Here is a 19,456-nt window from a genome sequence, read left to right on the forward strand (position 1 = left end):
ACCTTTTTTATTCCTTCTATAACACTTTAAATGTGAACTTCAGCTTGTGATCACTTGTCTCTGTATGCTACCATCCTTCCACTTCTGCTTATAAACACTTTTAGGAAGTTAAAAATAATTTCTTTTGGCCAAAGGATTGGAGGAGGGAGAAAATGAAGACAGCGAATCCTGTTAAGATCCTACTTTAGTAGTACAGGCAAGACACGATTAGGGCTTGAACTGTGGCAGGACCTAGGTGAAAGATCAGATAAGGAGAGAATTTTGAAATAGAATTAGTGAAACTTGTTAGCCAATTGTATAAGGGAAATAAGTACGGAGAGGTGGAGTGGAGATGACTTTGAGGCATCTGACTTAAGCAACTAGGTAGTGTGGTTAATGATGCCTCTAATCATGATAGATAATACAGGAGGAATAACAGACTGTAGGGAAGAGGTTCTAAGTTCAGTTTGGGACTGATAAGTGCCTTCATGACAGTAATATGGAATCGTAGTTAGATGGATGTACTAGGCTGGATCTTAAGAGAGAGGATAGAACTAGAGAAAAATATTATACATTTGGATGTCTTCAGTACTTAGTTTGTAGTTGGAATCTAGCGCTTGAACAAAATTTCTGGAGATGAAGTTTGGAGGGAGAGAAGAAAAACACAAATAAGCAAGCAAACAAAACAGAGGAAGGAAACCTGAGGCCTAGGAGAAGATGGCTAACATTTTGGAGATAGCCCAGGGAAGAAAAGCCAGCAGTAGAATTATAAGGAGTGGTCAGAGAAGTAGACAATCCTAAGTGAGAGATATCTTAGAAGTAACGAGAGGTTTAGAAAGTTGAAGGAGAGTTACAAGTTTCAAACAATGCATGGAGGTAAGATAGGCTGAGGGTGAGCAAGAGGTCATTAGACTTGGCTAGTAAGATGTCCTTGAGTCTAATGATAGAAATTCAAAAGAATTATGGGACAGAAACCAAATGTTAGTGGGTCATAGAGTGAAGTTAGAGCAGTATGCAGAAATTTTGAATGTTGACCAGTCTTTTAAGACCTCTGACAGTGACAGTTATGGTGGGTAGGCAGGGATCAGAGAATAGATCATGGAGGCATAGGGAATGACAGCTTAGTTGCTAAGACAACTAACTTATATAATTGTCAACACAAAGATAGAGAGAATATTCTGGCTTCTGTATGAGGAGGAAGATAACCACGTTTAAAGGAAACTCAGTGCTTTTGAAGTATTTGCAATGTAACTTGGGCGATAAAGCAAAACTTGTGAATATTATAAGAATAATTATAAAACTACTTTTTGACATATACAAAAATATCAGTGTAATCTAAATAGGAAGCAGTGAAGAAGTAAGAAATACAGTTGACCTTTGAACAACATGGGTTGGAACTGCATGGGTCCACATATGTGCCAGTTTTTTTCAATAGTAAATACTACAGTATTACACAATCCACAGTTGGTTGAATCATGGATGCAGAACCACAGATGGAGGAACCATGTATATGGAGGGTCAACTATAAGTTATATGTGGATTTATGATTGCACAGAGCATTGGCACCCCTAACCTCCTCACTGTTCAACTGTAGTTATAGAGTCAGTGAAAAATTGTCTTCAACCAAACAATAAATCAGGGGTCACTCATAACATGTGGGTTATGATAGTGGCAGGGAATCTTTTGAATTTCCCTTGATTATTCCCTTACCTTTACCCACATGTCAGTCAGTCACTAGCAACAGATTTTTAACTAGTTACCCACACCCCTAGGTGGCAGATTGCAATTGCTTTCCTTGAGAATGGTGACGAACTTGCCACTGGAAAGATCCAAAATTCTCAGTTATCTATGAGTGGGTTATTTTACACACACACACACACAGACAATATTTTTCTTGAGTAGGTATCTGACTTAACTACTCCACCCCCAGATAAATTATAGTTTGTTTTGAATGCAGGGTGAATGACATTTTGATAACAAAATTTTATCTTGAGCCAGTAGTTTTTAGAATATATATAATTTCTATTGTAACCTGGTCCATTGGCTACTCTTTCTTTAAACAACAAAACAGAACATCTAGATTTACTTTAGAGTTTGGCTTGGGAGTCAGTGGATAATGTATTAATTATACAGTGGTGATGATGTAAGAGGGGGTTACTTTCTATGGAGCACTTACCACATGTCAGGTACTATGCTAAGAGCTTTAAATTAGCTCATTGTTGAGAGATAATTCCCTATGGATCTCTTGCATTTCTGCATGACTTATGCACAGAGGCATTGTCCCTTGTCCCAGATTATCTTTTCAGGGATGTATGTATAGAGAACAGTCTTAAAAGGTAGAAATTGCACCTCCCACCAGAGCAAATGACGGTTTTGCTTGCAGCCTTGGAAAATATAGATAGTATCTCCCTCTGGAGCAAAAGGCAGGCATGCCTGTGTCCCATTATTAAGGACTTGTGCCTCCTAAGCTTGGGATTCCTGTCCTGTAATTCAGCCTACTGCTTGTGTTGGTGTCATCTGGCCCTCTTTGTATTGCCTTGTGGGAACTGGGTTTGGGGAAGCAAAACAAATGCTGATATTCTGGCTATTTCTATTGCTGTGAATAATTAACTGTCCATTGTTTCTGACCCAAGAGTCTCTTGTCTTCTACCAACACCCATGAAAATTGGAAGTATGGTAAAAATCTCAGACCCTACATGGTTTTTAACACTTGTGTAACAAAACAACCCTATTAGGATAACTTTTATTATTCACATTTTACATGTACAAAAATGAAGCTCAGTGACCTGTCCAAAAATCCATGGTTAGAGCATGATAGAGTAGAGATTTGAAACGAAGCCTCTCTGACTGTAGTGGCCATGTTCCCAAGCAGTGAGAATTCTCAAGTCCAGTTCAGTTCAAGTCCCTGGGTTGACCTTTTTTTGGACTGCATCATGAACCATTAGGAAATTATGTTTGAATAGTCCTGGGTTGTAGATTATCAATGTCATTCCAAAGGCTGAGTGTTCATTTCAGCAGGGGAGAAGAAGTTAATAAAGTATTCCCTGTTCATACCTCCAATGAATCCTTGTTTGTTTATTAACTGTGTTTCTGCCTAATGGAACAAATGTACATAAATTCAAACCTATTATTTTGACATTATTATAGACTAGAGATATCACCCATGAAAGATAACATTCTTTATTAAAACACAAACACAAAAAGCCCTGAACTCTTCACAACTATAAATAAGACTATTTGCTTATAGACTGAAAAGTAGAAAAGTGAAATTTTCAAAAGATCTTGTATTCTCTCAACTTATTATAGCACAGATATTTTTTGTTATTGTGTTGTTTACATCTGCTTTTTTAATATGCCCAAGCAGCATGGCACATAGAAGTTTCTCAAAAATGTCATTTGAATGCATCTAAAACGTTGTGGCTCTTCATAAAATGATAATATTAAGAAATTGGTCAGAGCTTTGGCCCTCTTGGTCTTTTCTTGAAAAAAGACTTTATTTTTCAGAGAAGTTTTAGGTTCATGATAAAATTGAGAGGAAGATACAGAGATTTCCCATATACCTCCTGCCTACATACATGCATACACCATTATCAACATCTCTCATCAGAGTAGAACATTTGTTACAATTGATTAACCTACATTGACACATCATTATCACCCAAAGTCCATAGTTTTCATTGTGGTTCACTCTTGGCATTGTACATTCTATGGGATTGGACAAATGTATAGTGGCATGTATCTACCGTTATAGTATCATAAAGAGTATTTTCACTACCCTAAAAATCCTCAGTACCACACCTATTCATACCTCCCCCCAAATCTTGGCAACCACCGATCTTTTATTGTCTCCATAGATTTGCCTTTTCTACGAGGTCACATAGTTGGAATCCTGCAGTATGTAGCCTTTTTAGAGTGCCTTTTTTTTTTCTTTCTTAGTAGCATGTATTTAAGGTTCCTCCATATCTTTCCTGGCCTGATAGCTCATTTCTTTTTAGCACTAAATAATATGCCATTGTCTTAGATGTACCAGTTTATCCATTCACCTAACTGAAAGACATCTTGGTTGCTTCTAAGTTTTGGTAATTATGAACAAAGCTGCTATAAATGTCTATGTGCAGGTTTTTGTGTGGACATAATTTCTTTAATCCTTTGGATGGATACCAAAGAACATGAATACTAAATCATATGGTAAAAGTATGTTTCGTTTTATAAGATACTGTCAAACTATCTTGCAAAGTGGCTGTACCATTTTGCATTCCCACCATTAATGAATGAGTGTTCCTGTTGATCTGCATCCTCACCAGCATTTGGTGATGTCACTTGTTCTGGATTTGGCCATTCTGGTAGGTGTGCAATAGTATCTCATTGTTGCTTTAATTTGCATTTCCCTGATGACATATGATGTACATCTTTCCAAATGCTTATTTGCCATCTGTGTACCTTCTTTGGAGAGGTGTCTGTTAAGGTCTTTGGCTCATTTTTATGTCGGGTTATTTTCTTATTGTTAAGTTTTAAGAATTCTTTGTATATTTGGGATAACTTTATTAGATGTGTCTTCTGCAAATATTTTCTCCCAGTCTGTGGCTTGTTTTCTAATTCTTTTGATACTGTTTTTGGTAGAGCAGAAGTTTTTCATTTTAATGAAGTTCAGCTTATCAATTATTTCTTTCATGGATCATGCCTTTGGTGTTGTAATTTAAAAAAAAATTATTGCCATATCCAATGTCATCTAGGTTTTCTTCTATGTTGTCTTCCAGGAGTTTTATAGTTTTGCATTTTACGTTTAGGTCTGTGACCCATGCTGAGTTACTTTTAGTGATGCGTGTAAGGATCCGTGTCTAGATACATTTTTTTTTGCATGTGGCTATGCAGTTGTTCCAGTACCATTTGTTGCAAAGAATGTCTTTGCTCCATTGTATTGCCTTTGCTTCTTCACCAAAGATCATTTGAGGGCTTCCCTGGTGGTTCAGTGGTTAAGAATCTTCCTGCCAATGCAGGGGACACGGGTTCGAGCCCTGGTCCGGGAAGATCCCACATGCTGCAGAGCAACTAAACCCATGTGCCACAACTACTGAGCCTGAGCTCTAGAGCCCACGAGCCACAACTACTGAAGCCCATGAGCCTAGAGCCCATGCTCCGCAACAAGAGAAGCCACCGCAATGAGAAGCCCGCGCACCACAAGGAAGAGTAGCCCCTGCTTGCTGCAACTAGAGAAAGCCCCCGTTCAGCAAAGAAGGCCCAACACAGCCAAAAATAAAATAAATAAAATAAATAAATTTTAAAAACTGAAGGCAAAGGAAAGATTTCTCAGATTAAAAAAAAAAAAAAAGATCAGTTGACTATATTTATGTGGATTTATTTCCAGGCTCAACGTTCTATTCCATTGATCTATTTGTCTATTATTTTGCCATTATCACAATGCCTTAATTACTATAGCTTGATAGTAGACCTTGAAGTCAGGTAGTGTCAGTCCTCCAGCTTTGTTCTTCTCAGTGTTGTGGTTATCATCATCTAGATCTTGTAAATATTTTGTTAGATATATATCTATGTGTTTCATTTAGGGTTTTCCAAAATATAAATGGTATTGTGATTTTAATTTCAAATTTAAAACTTGTTCATTGCTGACATATAGGAAAGCAATTGACTTTTGTGTATTAACCTTATATCCTGCAACCTTGTTATAAATGCTTATTAGTTCCAGGCTTTTTTTTTTTTTTTTGGTCCGTTCTTTCAGATTTTCTACATAGAAAATCATGTAATCTGTGAATTTCCTTGTCTACTGCATTAACTAGGACTTCCAGTATAATGCTGAAAAGGAGTGGTGAGAGAGGACATACTGCTTTATTCCTGGTCATTGTTGGAAAGCTTCTACTTTCTCACCCTAAGTATGTTAGCTGTAGGGTTTTTTGTAGATATTCTTTATCAAGTTGAGGAATTTCCCCTCTAGTAATAGTTTACTGAGAGTTTTTATTATGAATGGGTTTTGGATTCTGTCAAATGCTTTTTCTGTGTCTACTGATCTGATCATGTGATTTTTTCTACTTTAGCTTGTTGATATGATGGATTACATTAATTGCTTTTTGAATGTCGAACTAGGATAAATCTCACTTGGTTGTGGTGTATAATTCTTTTCATACATTACTGGATTTGATTTGCTAACATTTTGTTGAGGATTTTGCATCTATGTTCATGAGAAATATTGGTCTGCAGTTTTCTTTTAATGTCTTTGGTTTTGGTATTAGGGTAATGATGGCCTCATAGAATGAGTTAGAAAGTATTCCTTCTGCTTCTGTCTTCTGAAAGAGATTATAAAGAATTGATATAATTTCTTTCTTAAATATTTGATAGAATTTACCAGTGAATCTATCTGGGCCTGGTGCTTTCTGTTTTGGAAGGTTATTAATTATCTATTCAATTACTTTAATAGCTATATGTCTATTCATATTGTCTGATTCTTCTTTTATGAGTTTTGGCAGATTCTGCCTTTCAAAAAATTGGTCCATTTCATCTAGATTATCAAATTTGTGGGTATAGAGCTGTTCACAGTATTCCTATGTTATCCTTTTAGTATTCATGGGATTTGTATATCCCCTCTTTTATTTCTGATATTAGTAATTTATATCCTCCCCCTTTTTTCCTCCTCTTGGTCTTTTAAGGTATTAACATTGCATGTTTGCAGTTATATGTACTTATTTCTGCACTCATCTGAAAGTCTCCTTTTCCACACAAATATGTTTTTCAGTAAAATCTTCTTATTTTATAATGATTCTCAAGAAATGGAATTCAACAAAGGGCCTAATATCCTGTTTGTTTATTCATTTGTTTCCCTTCCCTGAATTTGGTATAATATCAGTTCATAGTTCTTTTGGTTTGAGGACAATATCATCCAGTAATGGTAGATTGATTAATTGATAGTTATGCATAGTGGTCAATTCACATTTCAAAAATATCAGAAAACAAACTTTGTTTTAGTTTACTAACCATTAGATAGTTCTGTGATTTTCAAGGAAAGTATTTTGAAATGAGGATAAGACAGTTGAAGGAACCATTTAGAAAAGTTTCAACTATATCCTGAGGCATTTTTTTCTGGGCTTCTGCTTTTAGATATGAAAGAGTTCCCTAATTTATTTAGTTTATTTTCAGTAGGTTAGCCCTGGTGATACAACAAATGCACTTAAACTCAAATTTTGAAGTACAACTTTAGATTTTATAATATTAGCATGTTTTATAAATGGGAATTGGAAAGGGGCATCTGTATTTCTCATGTTATGTTTTAAATCCTAGGTTTTACTTTTCCCCTTAGGGAACCCAAGATGATCAACATTTTCCCTTAGAAATATTTCTGCAAAAAAGTGTATAAATTATGACCTAAAGTAGCTAACATTAAACCTTTGGAATAGAAAGCAAGGTTTATTTACAAATTTGAAAATTCTGTGCTGTGCATTTTAATAACAGTGTTCTTGAAGTGTTATCTTTACACATCTGCATTTCTCTCGGTGAGCATCCCCAAGTTGGTGTGGATAGCCATGAGTTAGTTCAGCTGATAGCATCAAGTTCTGAGAGTGGCCAGGGGCTAACAGCCAGAACCTTGGTTCTAAGCCACTGACCAGCTATATGATCTTGACTAAGTTATTTATCCTCTCTGTGTCTCTGTTTTACTCCTATACAAAATGTAGATGATACTTACCCTGCACCTTTTCCTGGATTATTGCCAGAATTAAGTAAGATAGGAGATATGGAAATACTTGAAAGATTACAAATGTATACAATTGTAAGGCATTGCTGCAACATCACTGTGAAGGCCCTTTGCTCATGTTGAACCTGAATGTGCTCCTTGTCCTCCTCAGGATGTGAAAGGAGGACAGAAAAAAAAAAAGTACAATTCCCATTCTTGCACACTCGTCAGTCTGCCTCCTCAAACTTGCACAGCTCTAATTGTACCTAATGAAAGAAAAGTAACATTTTTAGGTCCCAGTTGCAGGAAACATTTTAAATAGAACTGGCCTGCGGCATTTTTCAAAGTAAAATCTATATAATGCAAGACTGTTAGCAGGAACTGTGCCAGGGATGGATTAAACAACTGATAAAAATCAACCTGAGTGTCAGACTGTCAGGCATCCTTGATCACACCTCCCCCAAGTCAGCAATGGAAACAACAGGACTCACACCAGGCCTTGTTTTGAGTTCCGGAGAACTTGGTCGTCATCAAGGACTTCATACTAGGGCTTGCTCGTGGGCTAACAAGCAGTATGTCAGCAGCCTTTTACATGGTAAAGACCAGAGCAAGAGTGAATTCATGCAGAGCCCTGGTCAAGATTGTTTATGGGTAAGGGTGAGAGAATATTTCCTCCTTCAACCTATCAGCCATTCCCAGGGTGGGTTCCCTTCCCTCATCCTCATCCCAAGTTAATGAAGGTGCTCCTGGCATGACCTACATAGTGTATACTTTGGGCAGTTTGGAGAGGGAACATGAAACCTTGCCTAGGGGTCTGGGCTTTATTATAGAAGGTGTTTGTCTAAGAAACTTGCAAAAGTCTTAGTGGAACTCTTACTAACAATTCGACCTCCAAAGTTCTGGCCTTTGCCTAATAGCTGGTATCCACAGTACTTGGAAGTTCCTTCTTGCCTTAGTTGCTTTCTCTTGATTAACTTCTTTTTGTGCCTAGGTCAGTATATCTTTTTGATCCTTTCAGACCTTCATGGTGCACTGGTACTAGGCCTGTTGCCTAACTGACCTCTTCTAGACTCTTTTCTCTCAAGTAGCACCCCAGGCCAGTGGCATATCTTAACCCATCGCTGCCAATGTGTTGTTTTTATTATACTGGTGATTGTTCACAATTACTACATCACATATAAATTATGATTATTAATTTATCAACAATATATGTACAAACTAATACAAGCGGTAATAACAATTCTAATGACAGTCTATTAAATATTTACTATGGGCCAGATGCTGTGTTATATGTTTTATATTTGCTTAATAGTTATAGCAGCCTGGAGAGGTCAGATATTATAACCATTCCAACTGAAAACAGTAAACTTATTTTTGCTTAAGTTTGTATAATAAAAAGAACTTCTTCCTCCAAACTCCAGTGGAGCCACCGTAAAGGATTTCTTATCCTCATTTTTCAGCTGAGGAATCTGAGACTGTGAGATGTTACATAACTTGCCCAAGGACACAGAGCTAGTTGAACCTAGTGGATCTTAGTTCAAAGCTAGTGCTTTGTTATGAAACCACTATATTATATTGGTCCCTTACTTAGTCTACCCTATTTTCTCCTCAGGACTAAATAGATTTGGGATAGTAAGCTCCTTTCAGGGAACTGGACATTCTGTCTAATACTTCTATTGTTGAGACTGCTGGTCAACAGCTCTCTCTCCCTGGGTTTGTAACACAAAAATGGGAAGATATTTAAAAAGTAAGTCTCTTTCACCTGTATGGATGGACACCATGGAACAGATATGATCAAAGTCTGTGACATTAAGAACTGTTCATAATATTTTACATACTTAGCAGAGGTTATTTTCTTTCTTCTTCATTTAAAACTTTTTAAAAACTGTGACCATTTATCTTCCTTCCATCCCCTATACATACCCTAAGTCCTTCTTGTCTCCCAGATATAGTCATTATATTTTTTTCTTTGCTGGTATGCTGATGCACCAAATTTGGCTAATCCTTACCCTGGTGGTACAAGAATACCTGCAGAATTATCCTGAGTCATATTTAAACAGGTAATGTGATATCTGACCAGCCACATACTTACATGAATCTGTAGAATGGGGATGGGGTGGTTAGTACCATATGGGGTTTATGCAAAAGTAGAGCAGAGAGGACATGTCTCTTGAATACATACCTTTTGATGCCCACACATTTAATCAACTAACATTTACTAAGCACTTACTATCAACTTAGATCCCAGGAATAGAGTGATGAACAAGAGCAACAAATTCTTTGCTCACACTTAACAAAAAGCACATGATAGAAAATCAAAGAGAAGAGCAAGTATAAACAACCATGGCTCAAATAGGCTTAGTATATTCAAGAAACAGAGTAAATACGATTGCGACTGCACCCTAATGAGTGAAGGACAGAATGTTACAATAGGCCACATCATTTAGGGTGTTAAAGAAAGCAAGGAGACATGGGCATGTGTAACACTGAAGTATTGAAAATGGAGTCAAGAGGAGCCAAATTGATTGAACCAAATTTTACCTTATTGTCTGAGACTTAAAAACATTTCTGGTGGCTTTAGCTTCATGGCTCTTAAAGAAGCTGTCAAACATTTCTTAATAGAATTAAATGTTCTTACATTTGATCCCTAGTGGGCATATATTATACCCTTTCTAAGAACCTTCATTGAGGAAGAGAGAAAAGCAATAGCTCACAATCTACATTGTATAATGGGGTTACATCCGAACATCAGAATGGAAGTGCATCTTCAGATGACACGGGCATCGCATAGTCAGGAGTACTTGCCAGCAATTAACTTCACTAGAAATCCAAGTAGCAGTCATTTTGATTAACTTAGTTTGTAAACTCAATGGGCAGCAGCCATCTTCACTCCTGTGTTTTGTATGGTGTCTGGATATTGTGAAATTTCAATGAATACTAAGAAGTACAAACAGTAACAATCATTTGAGGCCATCTTAAAATTATTGGTTGGCATGCTAATCCCATTTATCAGGATTGTTATTACTTAATTGTAAAAATACTCGGTTTTGAATTATCCCTGGCACTTTGTGTTTTTTAACAGCAGGTATCCCTTGATGTTTAGAACACATATTCTGAAATGTCTCACCAAGAGATTTACAGTTGACCTTCTTTTAAGTCTTACCAGGCTGCTTCTGGTCTCTTCCTCATACTTTCCAGATTTCTTTTGTGTGGTTGATACCTTCTGGAGTCTAGGCAGAGTAGGGTAGGGAAATGTCATGAGATATACATAGGGAAAGGAAGGCAGAATTCAATTTCATAAATACCCTTCTATTATGGGTTAGCCCATTAATGTCCAATTTCTAAAGCAGCTTTATGGTAAAATTCAATGTTGAAATTCCTTTATAATTCTAGTTTTGATGGATAAAATTAATCCACTCTGCTAGGATTTGTTCTTTGTAGGAACCCAAATCTGACCCCTGACATACCTCAGTAAACACCTTAAAAAGCTATGTGAGTTAATGGGTATCTTCTGTATGTTGATCTGTTTTTATTTTTAATTTTTATTTTATATTGGAGTATAGTTAATTAACAATGATGTGCTAGTTACAGGTGTACAACAAAGTGATTCAGTTATACCCATACAAGTTGTTGATCTGTTTTTTGGTATGTATCCTATAAAAGAAAATGTTGGCTTAGAAACCAATGGCAAAATTAACAATCCTTGGAATACCTGTTAAGGGACTGGCCATAAGGGCAAACCAGAAATGGCTATAGCCCTAGTTATAGACTTTCTCATAAGGTTTTGCTATCAGATTGTCAACATAGCAATGTTTACCACTGGGAAAGAAGTCTGACTATTTTACATTTCAGAAGATGGGTACAGCTGCTCTATGTAGCTATCTCATGGCCAGAGATGTCCACATTAGCATTTTGTTCCATATATCCCTGTCAGTTGAAGTAGAAATTTTTTCTGTGTTGTTTCCATGTTGTTTCTGATTTCTGGGCAAGGTCCTAAATGGAAAAGTCAATATTCTTGTAATATACAGAGTAAAAACATAGGTGTAAACACCCAATAAAGCCATTTTGCTATTTCTCTATTCCTACAGAAACTCGACATATTGCATGAAGGTGTCAATGTCCTTGACTGTTGCAGAGAATGAATCAGGTCTGTGCTACAATAGCAGGATCCGCTATTTGGAAAAATCTGAAGTCACTAAAAGAAAGGAGATATCCTGCCCAGACATGGATGACTTTAAAAAGTCCGATCAGGAGCCTGATGTTGTGTGGTACAAGGTAACTCAGAATGATGTCTAATGCATTTTTTTACCCTAAGTCAATAGCTGGCTTGGGGAGATAAAAAGGGAGAGATTTTATTTTGAGTTTTTGGTATTAGATGTTTCACTGAGAAGAATCAGCAGATCCACAGCTAAATAATTCAGATCTATGATTCCTATATATTACTGATTTTCATGTACTTCCATCAGCAGGTGTCAGAAGCAATCCCAGCTTCTCCAAAGACTAAAAATAAGGAAAATATCCCTTTACCCCAACTCATGAGAGCAAATGAGAAGAAGAGTGAAGACTGAAATAACACATGAAAGAAAGTATTTGAGGGACATAGAAATATTATTTACTGTTAGGAACAAAGGCCCATCTTTACAAGTAATGGTGCTTACAAAAAATAGCAACGATTATCATGGTCTATATTGTGAGAACCACTGCAGTCAGTGCAGAGGAGAGAAATGGGCCCAGTGCAGGATGTGTGAACACTGGAAATAACGTGTTTATCTGGAAATAAACCACACTCAAAGGTTGTACAGACGAGAGTTGAATGAAGGAACTGTTTACAGAGGTGTGGTTAGGGTTAAGGGAACCAAAAAGGGAAGAAGCTGTAAATTACCGCTCCTAAGTCTAGGGTGGCAAGGGGAAGGAGCTGTATCTCTGGAAACTGGCAAGAGTGGAGCAGGCCTGTCAAGAGCTGTGACCTTAGAGGAGCATATTAACTGTGGAAAAGAGAGAGGGAGTGGATAGGACGGAAACCCTAACCCCTCTTAACTCCCGCCTTCTGGTTTCTTGCTAGCGTCTTCCCTCACACCATGCGAGTTCAAACAGAATTCAGAGAGCAAAACCAGGGGGTAGAATCAATAGTCTTCAGCTTCTCTGGGCACAGAGTAGGTCAGACAAGGGCAGAGCATGGATCTAGGACAAGAAGCAGAGAAATAAACATAGAACCTTTCAACTATGATATTCTGGCTGCGAGCCTGGGGCGCTGTGGTTCTAAAAGAGGACTGAGCACCCTCTGCCACCTCTGAGCCACACTGGTTGGCCCACGGTGACCATATATGACCATATATGGTGGCCAGAGGTGACCAAGGAGGTTTTCTGCACAGGTACTGTGCACATTATTGCAACCAAACACACATAAAAGGTAAGACAGGTGGTTTCTGTAGTATCTGACAGACCCTCAGTTTCCAGGAAAGCCTAACCCCTAGCTCCTACAGTTGTCAGGTGCTTTTACATTTGGAAGTTCCTCTATCTTCATACCTGGGGGAACTCGAAAAGAGACAGCAAGAGCATGTCCTGAACTAGAACCTCAAGTCTCTTTGTGAAGTGTCATCCTCCTTTTTTTTTCTTAATATTCTGACAGATAAAAAGGAACATGATGTTCATTATGCATAAATATAGAATATCCATACTTAGTGGGACCCTTCATGCCATCATCAGCCTTGTTAGTATTTCTTTTTTTTTTTTTCAATTTTTTTTTTCCAGCCATGCTGTACAGCATGTGGGATCTTAGTTCCCTGACCGGGGATCAAACCCACACCCCCTTCAGTGGAGGTACTTAACCACTCGACCACCAGGGAAGTCCTAGCCTTGTTAGTATTTCTTAGTCACTTACTATGTGCCATTAGCTGTGCTAAGCTTGGTCTCTATGTTATCTCACTTAAGTCTCAGTGCAACTCTGTGTGGTGGGTGCTATTATCATCATTTAACAGAGGAAAAAATTTGAGTCTTACAGGAATGTAGAGACTTGTCCAAAGCTACTCAGCTAACAAAGCCTCATTTTATATTCAAGGCAGTGTGGTTCCAGAGTCCATTTTCTTAATCACTACCCTCTCCTGCAATAGGCCTGGAGCTAAACCCAGCCTCGATCTCAGGCACTTCTTTAAGATGAGTAAAAAGGTTTTATTTCAATTTTATAGTTCAGGAAGGGAGGTTGACTAGCTCAAGGGTTAGCAACTAGGAGTAAAATCCAGGTCATCAGCTTTCTCTTACAGTGTTCGTTCTATCTCATCTTTTTGTCTTTTCACTGAAATCTTTCTTCCCCTTTCTTCACATCTCTATACATCACCATAGTCATTGTATACCAAAGCAGTTTATTCCTTGGAAAAAGCTAACCCTCACTCTTTCTTAGAAATGGACCAATGATGGTGAAACAAAGGGCTTTTCCAGCTCTGCCTGGATAATAACATTTAATATTTGTATAACATTTTATAATTGATAAATAATTAGCATAATGATAGGTAATATTTATTAAGTACTTACTATATGCCAGACTCTATTTTAAGTGCTTTAGATGGATTAACTCAATTTCTAGTTTCTCAATCTCAATCTCTACTGTCTTATGTAGGTATTATTATTATCCCCATTTTACAAAAGACGTGACTGGAGACTCAGACAAGTTAAGTGACTCAACAAATGTCACACAGCTGTTTGTGACTTGCAGTTTGGCTCCTGGGTCCTTCCACTTAGCCATTACACTATACAAATGGGTCAGGATTAGAAATTAAAACCAAAAGTTAAAGAGTCTCTGAAGCTCCCAACTGCATTGTTAACCCCACTTTTCACACAGGGTTTTAAGTAAATCCTTGAAAAAATGTATTGACGTATGGGAAAACGTTTCCTTTTTAGCCAATACTTCGATAATCTGCCTTGCTTGCTTTGTAGTCTGTGCATTTCCTACCAGACTGAACATGAAGTGATTTTGCTCTGGCTACAGCAATGAAAAAAGGAGGACACATTTGTCCAGAGTTAATTCTGGTGCATATCCAAAGTTAGAAATGTACAATGTATTATCTCCAGTGTTTTAACAGTGAAAAGTATGTGTTGCATGATCCTTTTCCCAGTCTTCTTTTCAAATATATGTAATCTTTAAACTTGTTTCTTTTCCAACCATCCTGTTATGGCAGGCCTTTGAGGACTATTCTTCCATGCCTGCAGGTAATCACAGCTGAATAGGAAGGTAGAGGTGGCTCATATGGCACTGGGACGTGTTCATAAAGATGAAGGAGTAAGCCTATCCTGGTTGTCCTTGGAATGTAAGAGATATGCATAAGGGGGCTGTAACTCCTCTATCTGAACTCTATTAGTTAGCAAAAGGAAGTGAGGAGAGGGGCTACACTTTCAGCTCTTCCTCCTGACGCTATGTATGGGGCTTAAACATTAGAACAGAATATACAATTATGTCAATGCTTTTGGAAACATTTTTGAAATGAGAGATAAAGATTATTTTCTTTATTGAACTAAGAACATGAGAACAACCTCATTATTCACTGAGAATACTCGACACAAGAGTGTAGAGTCCCTTTATCCCATTTCTAAACAAAAGAATTCCCTAACCTTAATAGGACATTAGCAATGAAAATACAAATACGTTCCTTGGGGTAAAACACATATCTATGTCATTAGTTACCTCAGCTGATAAAAGGCTGATGTTAATGAGGTCAAGGCTTCCAGTTTGAATCCTCCTTTTTCTTGCCACAATTATCTTAATTTCAGATGTTTGCCATTGGTTATAATGCGGTGGTTGAGGGCATTATGGATGGGTCAGTGCAAATTCATTCATTCAGTTAGTATATATATACTGGGTGCCTACTATGTGCATGTTGATTATATATATCTAATTCATTTTTTTTAATAGGGTATTTTGAGAAGCACAATCTGCTCCTCTTTTTTTTTTTAATTAAAATTAACTTTATTTATTTTTGGCTGTGTTGGGTCTTCGTTTCTGTGCGAGGGCTTTCTATAGGTGCGGCAGGTGGGGGCCACTCTTCATCGCGGTGCGTGGGCCTCTCACTATCACGGCCTCTCTTGTTGCAGAGCACAGGCTCCAGATGCGCAGGCTCAGTAGTTGTGGCTCATGGGCCTAGTTGCTCCGCGGCATGTGGGATCTTCCCGGACCAGGGCTCGAACCCGTGTCCCCTGCATTGGCAGGCAGATTCTCAACCACTGCGCCACCAGGGAAGTCCCTCTAATTCATTTTTAATAGCTGTATCATAGTTCATAGGCTAGATATAACCTTGCTTTATTCAACCATTTTTCAGGTGGATATTCAATTTTTTCTAGTTTTTAAAAAATAGTGACAGTATTACAGTAAACATCCTTGTAAACATACTTATATCCTTACATCCATGGCGTACAAGATAGGAATGATCTCTGTCAGTACTATTATTCAGTACTGTTTTGGAGGTTCTAGCTGATGCCATAAGAAAATTAAATGAAATACACTATACAGACATTGGAAAAGAAGAGACAAAATAATCTTATTTTTCAGATTGTATAATTGTATACCAAGAAAACCCAAGAGATTAAACAACAACAAAAAATAGAACTAATGAGATAACTTGATAAGGTAGCTTAATAAAAATATACAAACTATTTAATAATTTTTATTTTTGCCAGTAATAATCAGTTAGATATGTAAAGGAAAAAATGAAATTATCCCAGTTACAACAATGAAAAACTGAAAAACACTTTGGAATACATTTAACAAAGATGGGAGGAGACCTATATAAAAATATAATTTTGTTGAAGGACATAAAATATAGTCTAAATTAATGGAGAGACAGAACATATTTCTGCATTGGAAGATCTCATAGAAAAAAATATCAGTTATTCCCAATATTATATAAATAAGTAATCCAATTTGCTAAAATATGAATTTTTAAAAATTAGACAACATGATAAACATTATACCATTCATATGGATGAATGAATATATCAGCTTTGCAAATGAAATTTTGGAAAAAAAACATTAATGAGAAGGGACTTAGTCTGATACTGAACTTACTGCAAAACAGTAGCAATTAAAATAGTAAGTTTAAGAAAGCATAAATAGATCAGTTAAATAGAATAGAGAATCTAGAAACAGATAAAGTATGTATATATGAGAATTTAGTATATGATAACATTTCATTTTAATGGGTGTGGAGGGAGGATAACAGCTTATTAAAAATGATGTGCACATAATTGACAATTCACTTGCAAAAAAATAGATATCTGACTCATACCATGTTTAAGATAATTCCAGATGGATTGTGAGGAGTTAATTTCATCTCCTAAATGATAGTCTAGGAATGACCATTTCTAAATGCTGTCACTCATTACAATGAGATAAACTTCCAAAGTTAAGAGCTTTACAGTTATTTATCTTGCTAAACATTCTGACAATTTTCTTTCTTGTTTTTAAATGCTAAGTTGGGTAGTATGGAGTTTTTTTTAAATTTAATTTTTATTTTATATTTGAGTATAGTTGATTTACAATGTTGTGTTAGTTTCAGGTGTACAGCAAAGTGATTCAGTTATACAGATACATATATCTATTCTTTTTCAGATTCTTTTCCCACAAAGGTTATTATAGAATATTGAATAGAGTTCCCTGTGCTATACAATAGGTCCTTGTTGATTATCTATTTTATATATAGTAGTGTGTATATGTTAATCCCAAACTCCTAATTTATGCCTCCCCCCCACCTTTCCCTTTTGGTAACCATGAGTTTGTTTTCGATGTCTGTGAGTCTGTTTCCACTTTGTAAATATGCTCATTTGAGTTTCTGCTGAAAAATCAGTTGTTAACCTTATGGGCATTCCCTTGTATGTTATTTGTTGCTTTTCCCTTGTTGCTTTTAATATTTTCTCTTTGTCTTTAAGTTTTGTCAATTTGATTAAAATGTGTCTTGGCATGTTCCTCCTTGGGTTTATCCTGTATCGGACTCTCTGTGCCTCCTGGACTTGAGTGTTTCCTTACCCATGTTAAGGAAGTTTTCGGCTACTATCTCTTCAAATGTTTTCTCAGGCAGGTTCTCTCTCTTCTCCTTCTGGGACCCCTATAATGTGAATGTTGGTGCGTTTGAAGTTATTCCAGAAGTCTCTTAGACTGTCCTCATTTCTTTCCACTCTTTTTTCTTTATTCTGTTTCGTGACAGTTATTTCCACCAGTCTGTCTTCCAGCTCACTTATTCCTTCGTCTGCCTCATTTATTCTGCTATTGATTCCTTCTAGTGTATTTTTCATTTCAGTTATTGTATTGTTCATCTATGTTCTTTAAATCTTCTGGTTCTTTGTTAAACATTTCTTGTATCTTCTCAGTCTGTTCCTCCATTCTTTTTCTGAGATCTTGGATCATCTTTGCTATCATTATTCTGAATTCCTTTTCAGGCAGATTGCCTATCTCCACTTCACTTAGTTGTTATTCTGGGCTTTTATCTTGTTCCTGCATCTGGAACATATTTCTCTGCCATCCCATTTTGTCTAACTTTCTGTATTTGTGGTCTCTGTTCTGCAGGCTGCAGGATTGTAGTTCTTCCTGCTTCTGGTGTCTGCCCCCTGGTGGGTGAGGTTGGTCCAAGGTTTTGTGCAGGCTTCCTGGTGGGAAGGACTGGTGCCTGCCCACTGGTGGGTGGTGCTGGGTCTTGTCCCTCTGATGGGCAGGGCTGTGTCAAGGGGTGTGTCTAGAGATGGCTGTGGGTTCAGGACAACTTTAAGCAACCTGTCTGTTGATGGGTGGGCCTGTGTTCCCACCCTGTTGGTTGTTTGGCCTGAGGTGTCCCAGCACTGGAGCCTTCAGGCTGTTGGGTGGGGCCAGGTCTCAGTGCCCAAATGGTGACCACCAGGGGAGCTCACTCTGAGGAAAATTGCATGGGGTCTCTGCCACCAGTGTCCTTGCCCCTGCAGTGGGCCACAGCCGACCCTCGCCTCCCCAGGAGAGCCTCCAAGACCCACAGGTAAGTCTGGCCCAGGCTTCTATGGAGTCACTGTTTTGCCCAGGGTCCCAGTGCACATGAAACCTTGTGTGTGCCCTCGAAGAGTGGAGTCTCTGTTTCCCTCCATCCTGTGGATCTCCTGAACACAAGCCCACTGGTCTTCAAAGCCAAATGCTCTGGGGGCTCCTCCTCCTGATGCCAGACCCCCAGGCTGGGGAACCTGACATGGGGCTCAGAACTCTCACTCCTATGGGTGAACATCTGTGATATAATTATTTTCCAGTTTGTGGGTCACCCACTCGGTGGTTATAGGATTTGATTATATCATGAAAGTGCCCCTCCTACCGTCCTGTGGCTTCTTATTTGTCTTTGGATGTAGAATATCTTTTTTGGTAGGTTCCAGTCTTTTTTGTCAATGGTTGTTCAGCAATAAGTTGTGATTTTGGTGTTTTCATGAGAGGAGGTGAGCTCAAGTCTTTCAAATCCGCCATCTTGTCTCTCAGAAAATCCTGACAATTTTCTTAAAGAGGGAAAAAGAAGGTCATTGAAGACCTTGCAATACCACAGCCCAAATGACCAACACATTTTGGCTAAAAAATGGTTTGGCAAAATGCTTGGGGTTTTTGAATCCCTTTTGAAACCGTAATGATATTAATATGTGCCTTATTTTGTAACCATAAAATTACATTCCATCCTGAAAATCTTAATCTATTTAACTAGAATTTTCAAAGATACTTTTATCCAGAAGGAATGAGCTAGGAATCCCACAAAGGCTTCAATTTTGTGTGCCCTAAAACCACAGTCAGTGACACAAGATTTAAGACCCGTTTATCCTTGT

The 19,456-nt window shown here is 37.6% G+C and overlaps 1 protein-coding gene across 1 annotated transcript in view; it reads left to right on the plus strand.

The window, feature by feature from the left end:
* Window positions 1-19,456, plus strand: part of IL1RAPL2 (interleukin 1 receptor accessory protein like 2) — a 520,520-nt gene that overhangs the window by 18,489 nt on the left and 482,575 nt on the right. Inside the window, exon 2 of the mRNA XM_036839304.1 lies at window positions 11,743-11,929. Within this exon, the coding sequence (XP_036695199.1) occupies window positions 11,743-11,929 (187 nt within the window). The remainder of the gene's footprint in view (window positions 1-11,742; window positions 11,930-19,456) is intronic.

This window comes from Balaenoptera musculus, chromosome X (assembly GCF_009873245.2).
Source record: "Balaenoptera musculus isolate JJ_BM4_2016_0621 chromosome X, mBalMus1.pri.v3, whole genome shotgun sequence".
NCBI classification, from domain to species: domain Eukaryota; kingdom Metazoa; phylum Chordata; class Mammalia; order Artiodactyla; family Balaenopteridae; genus Balaenoptera; species Balaenoptera musculus.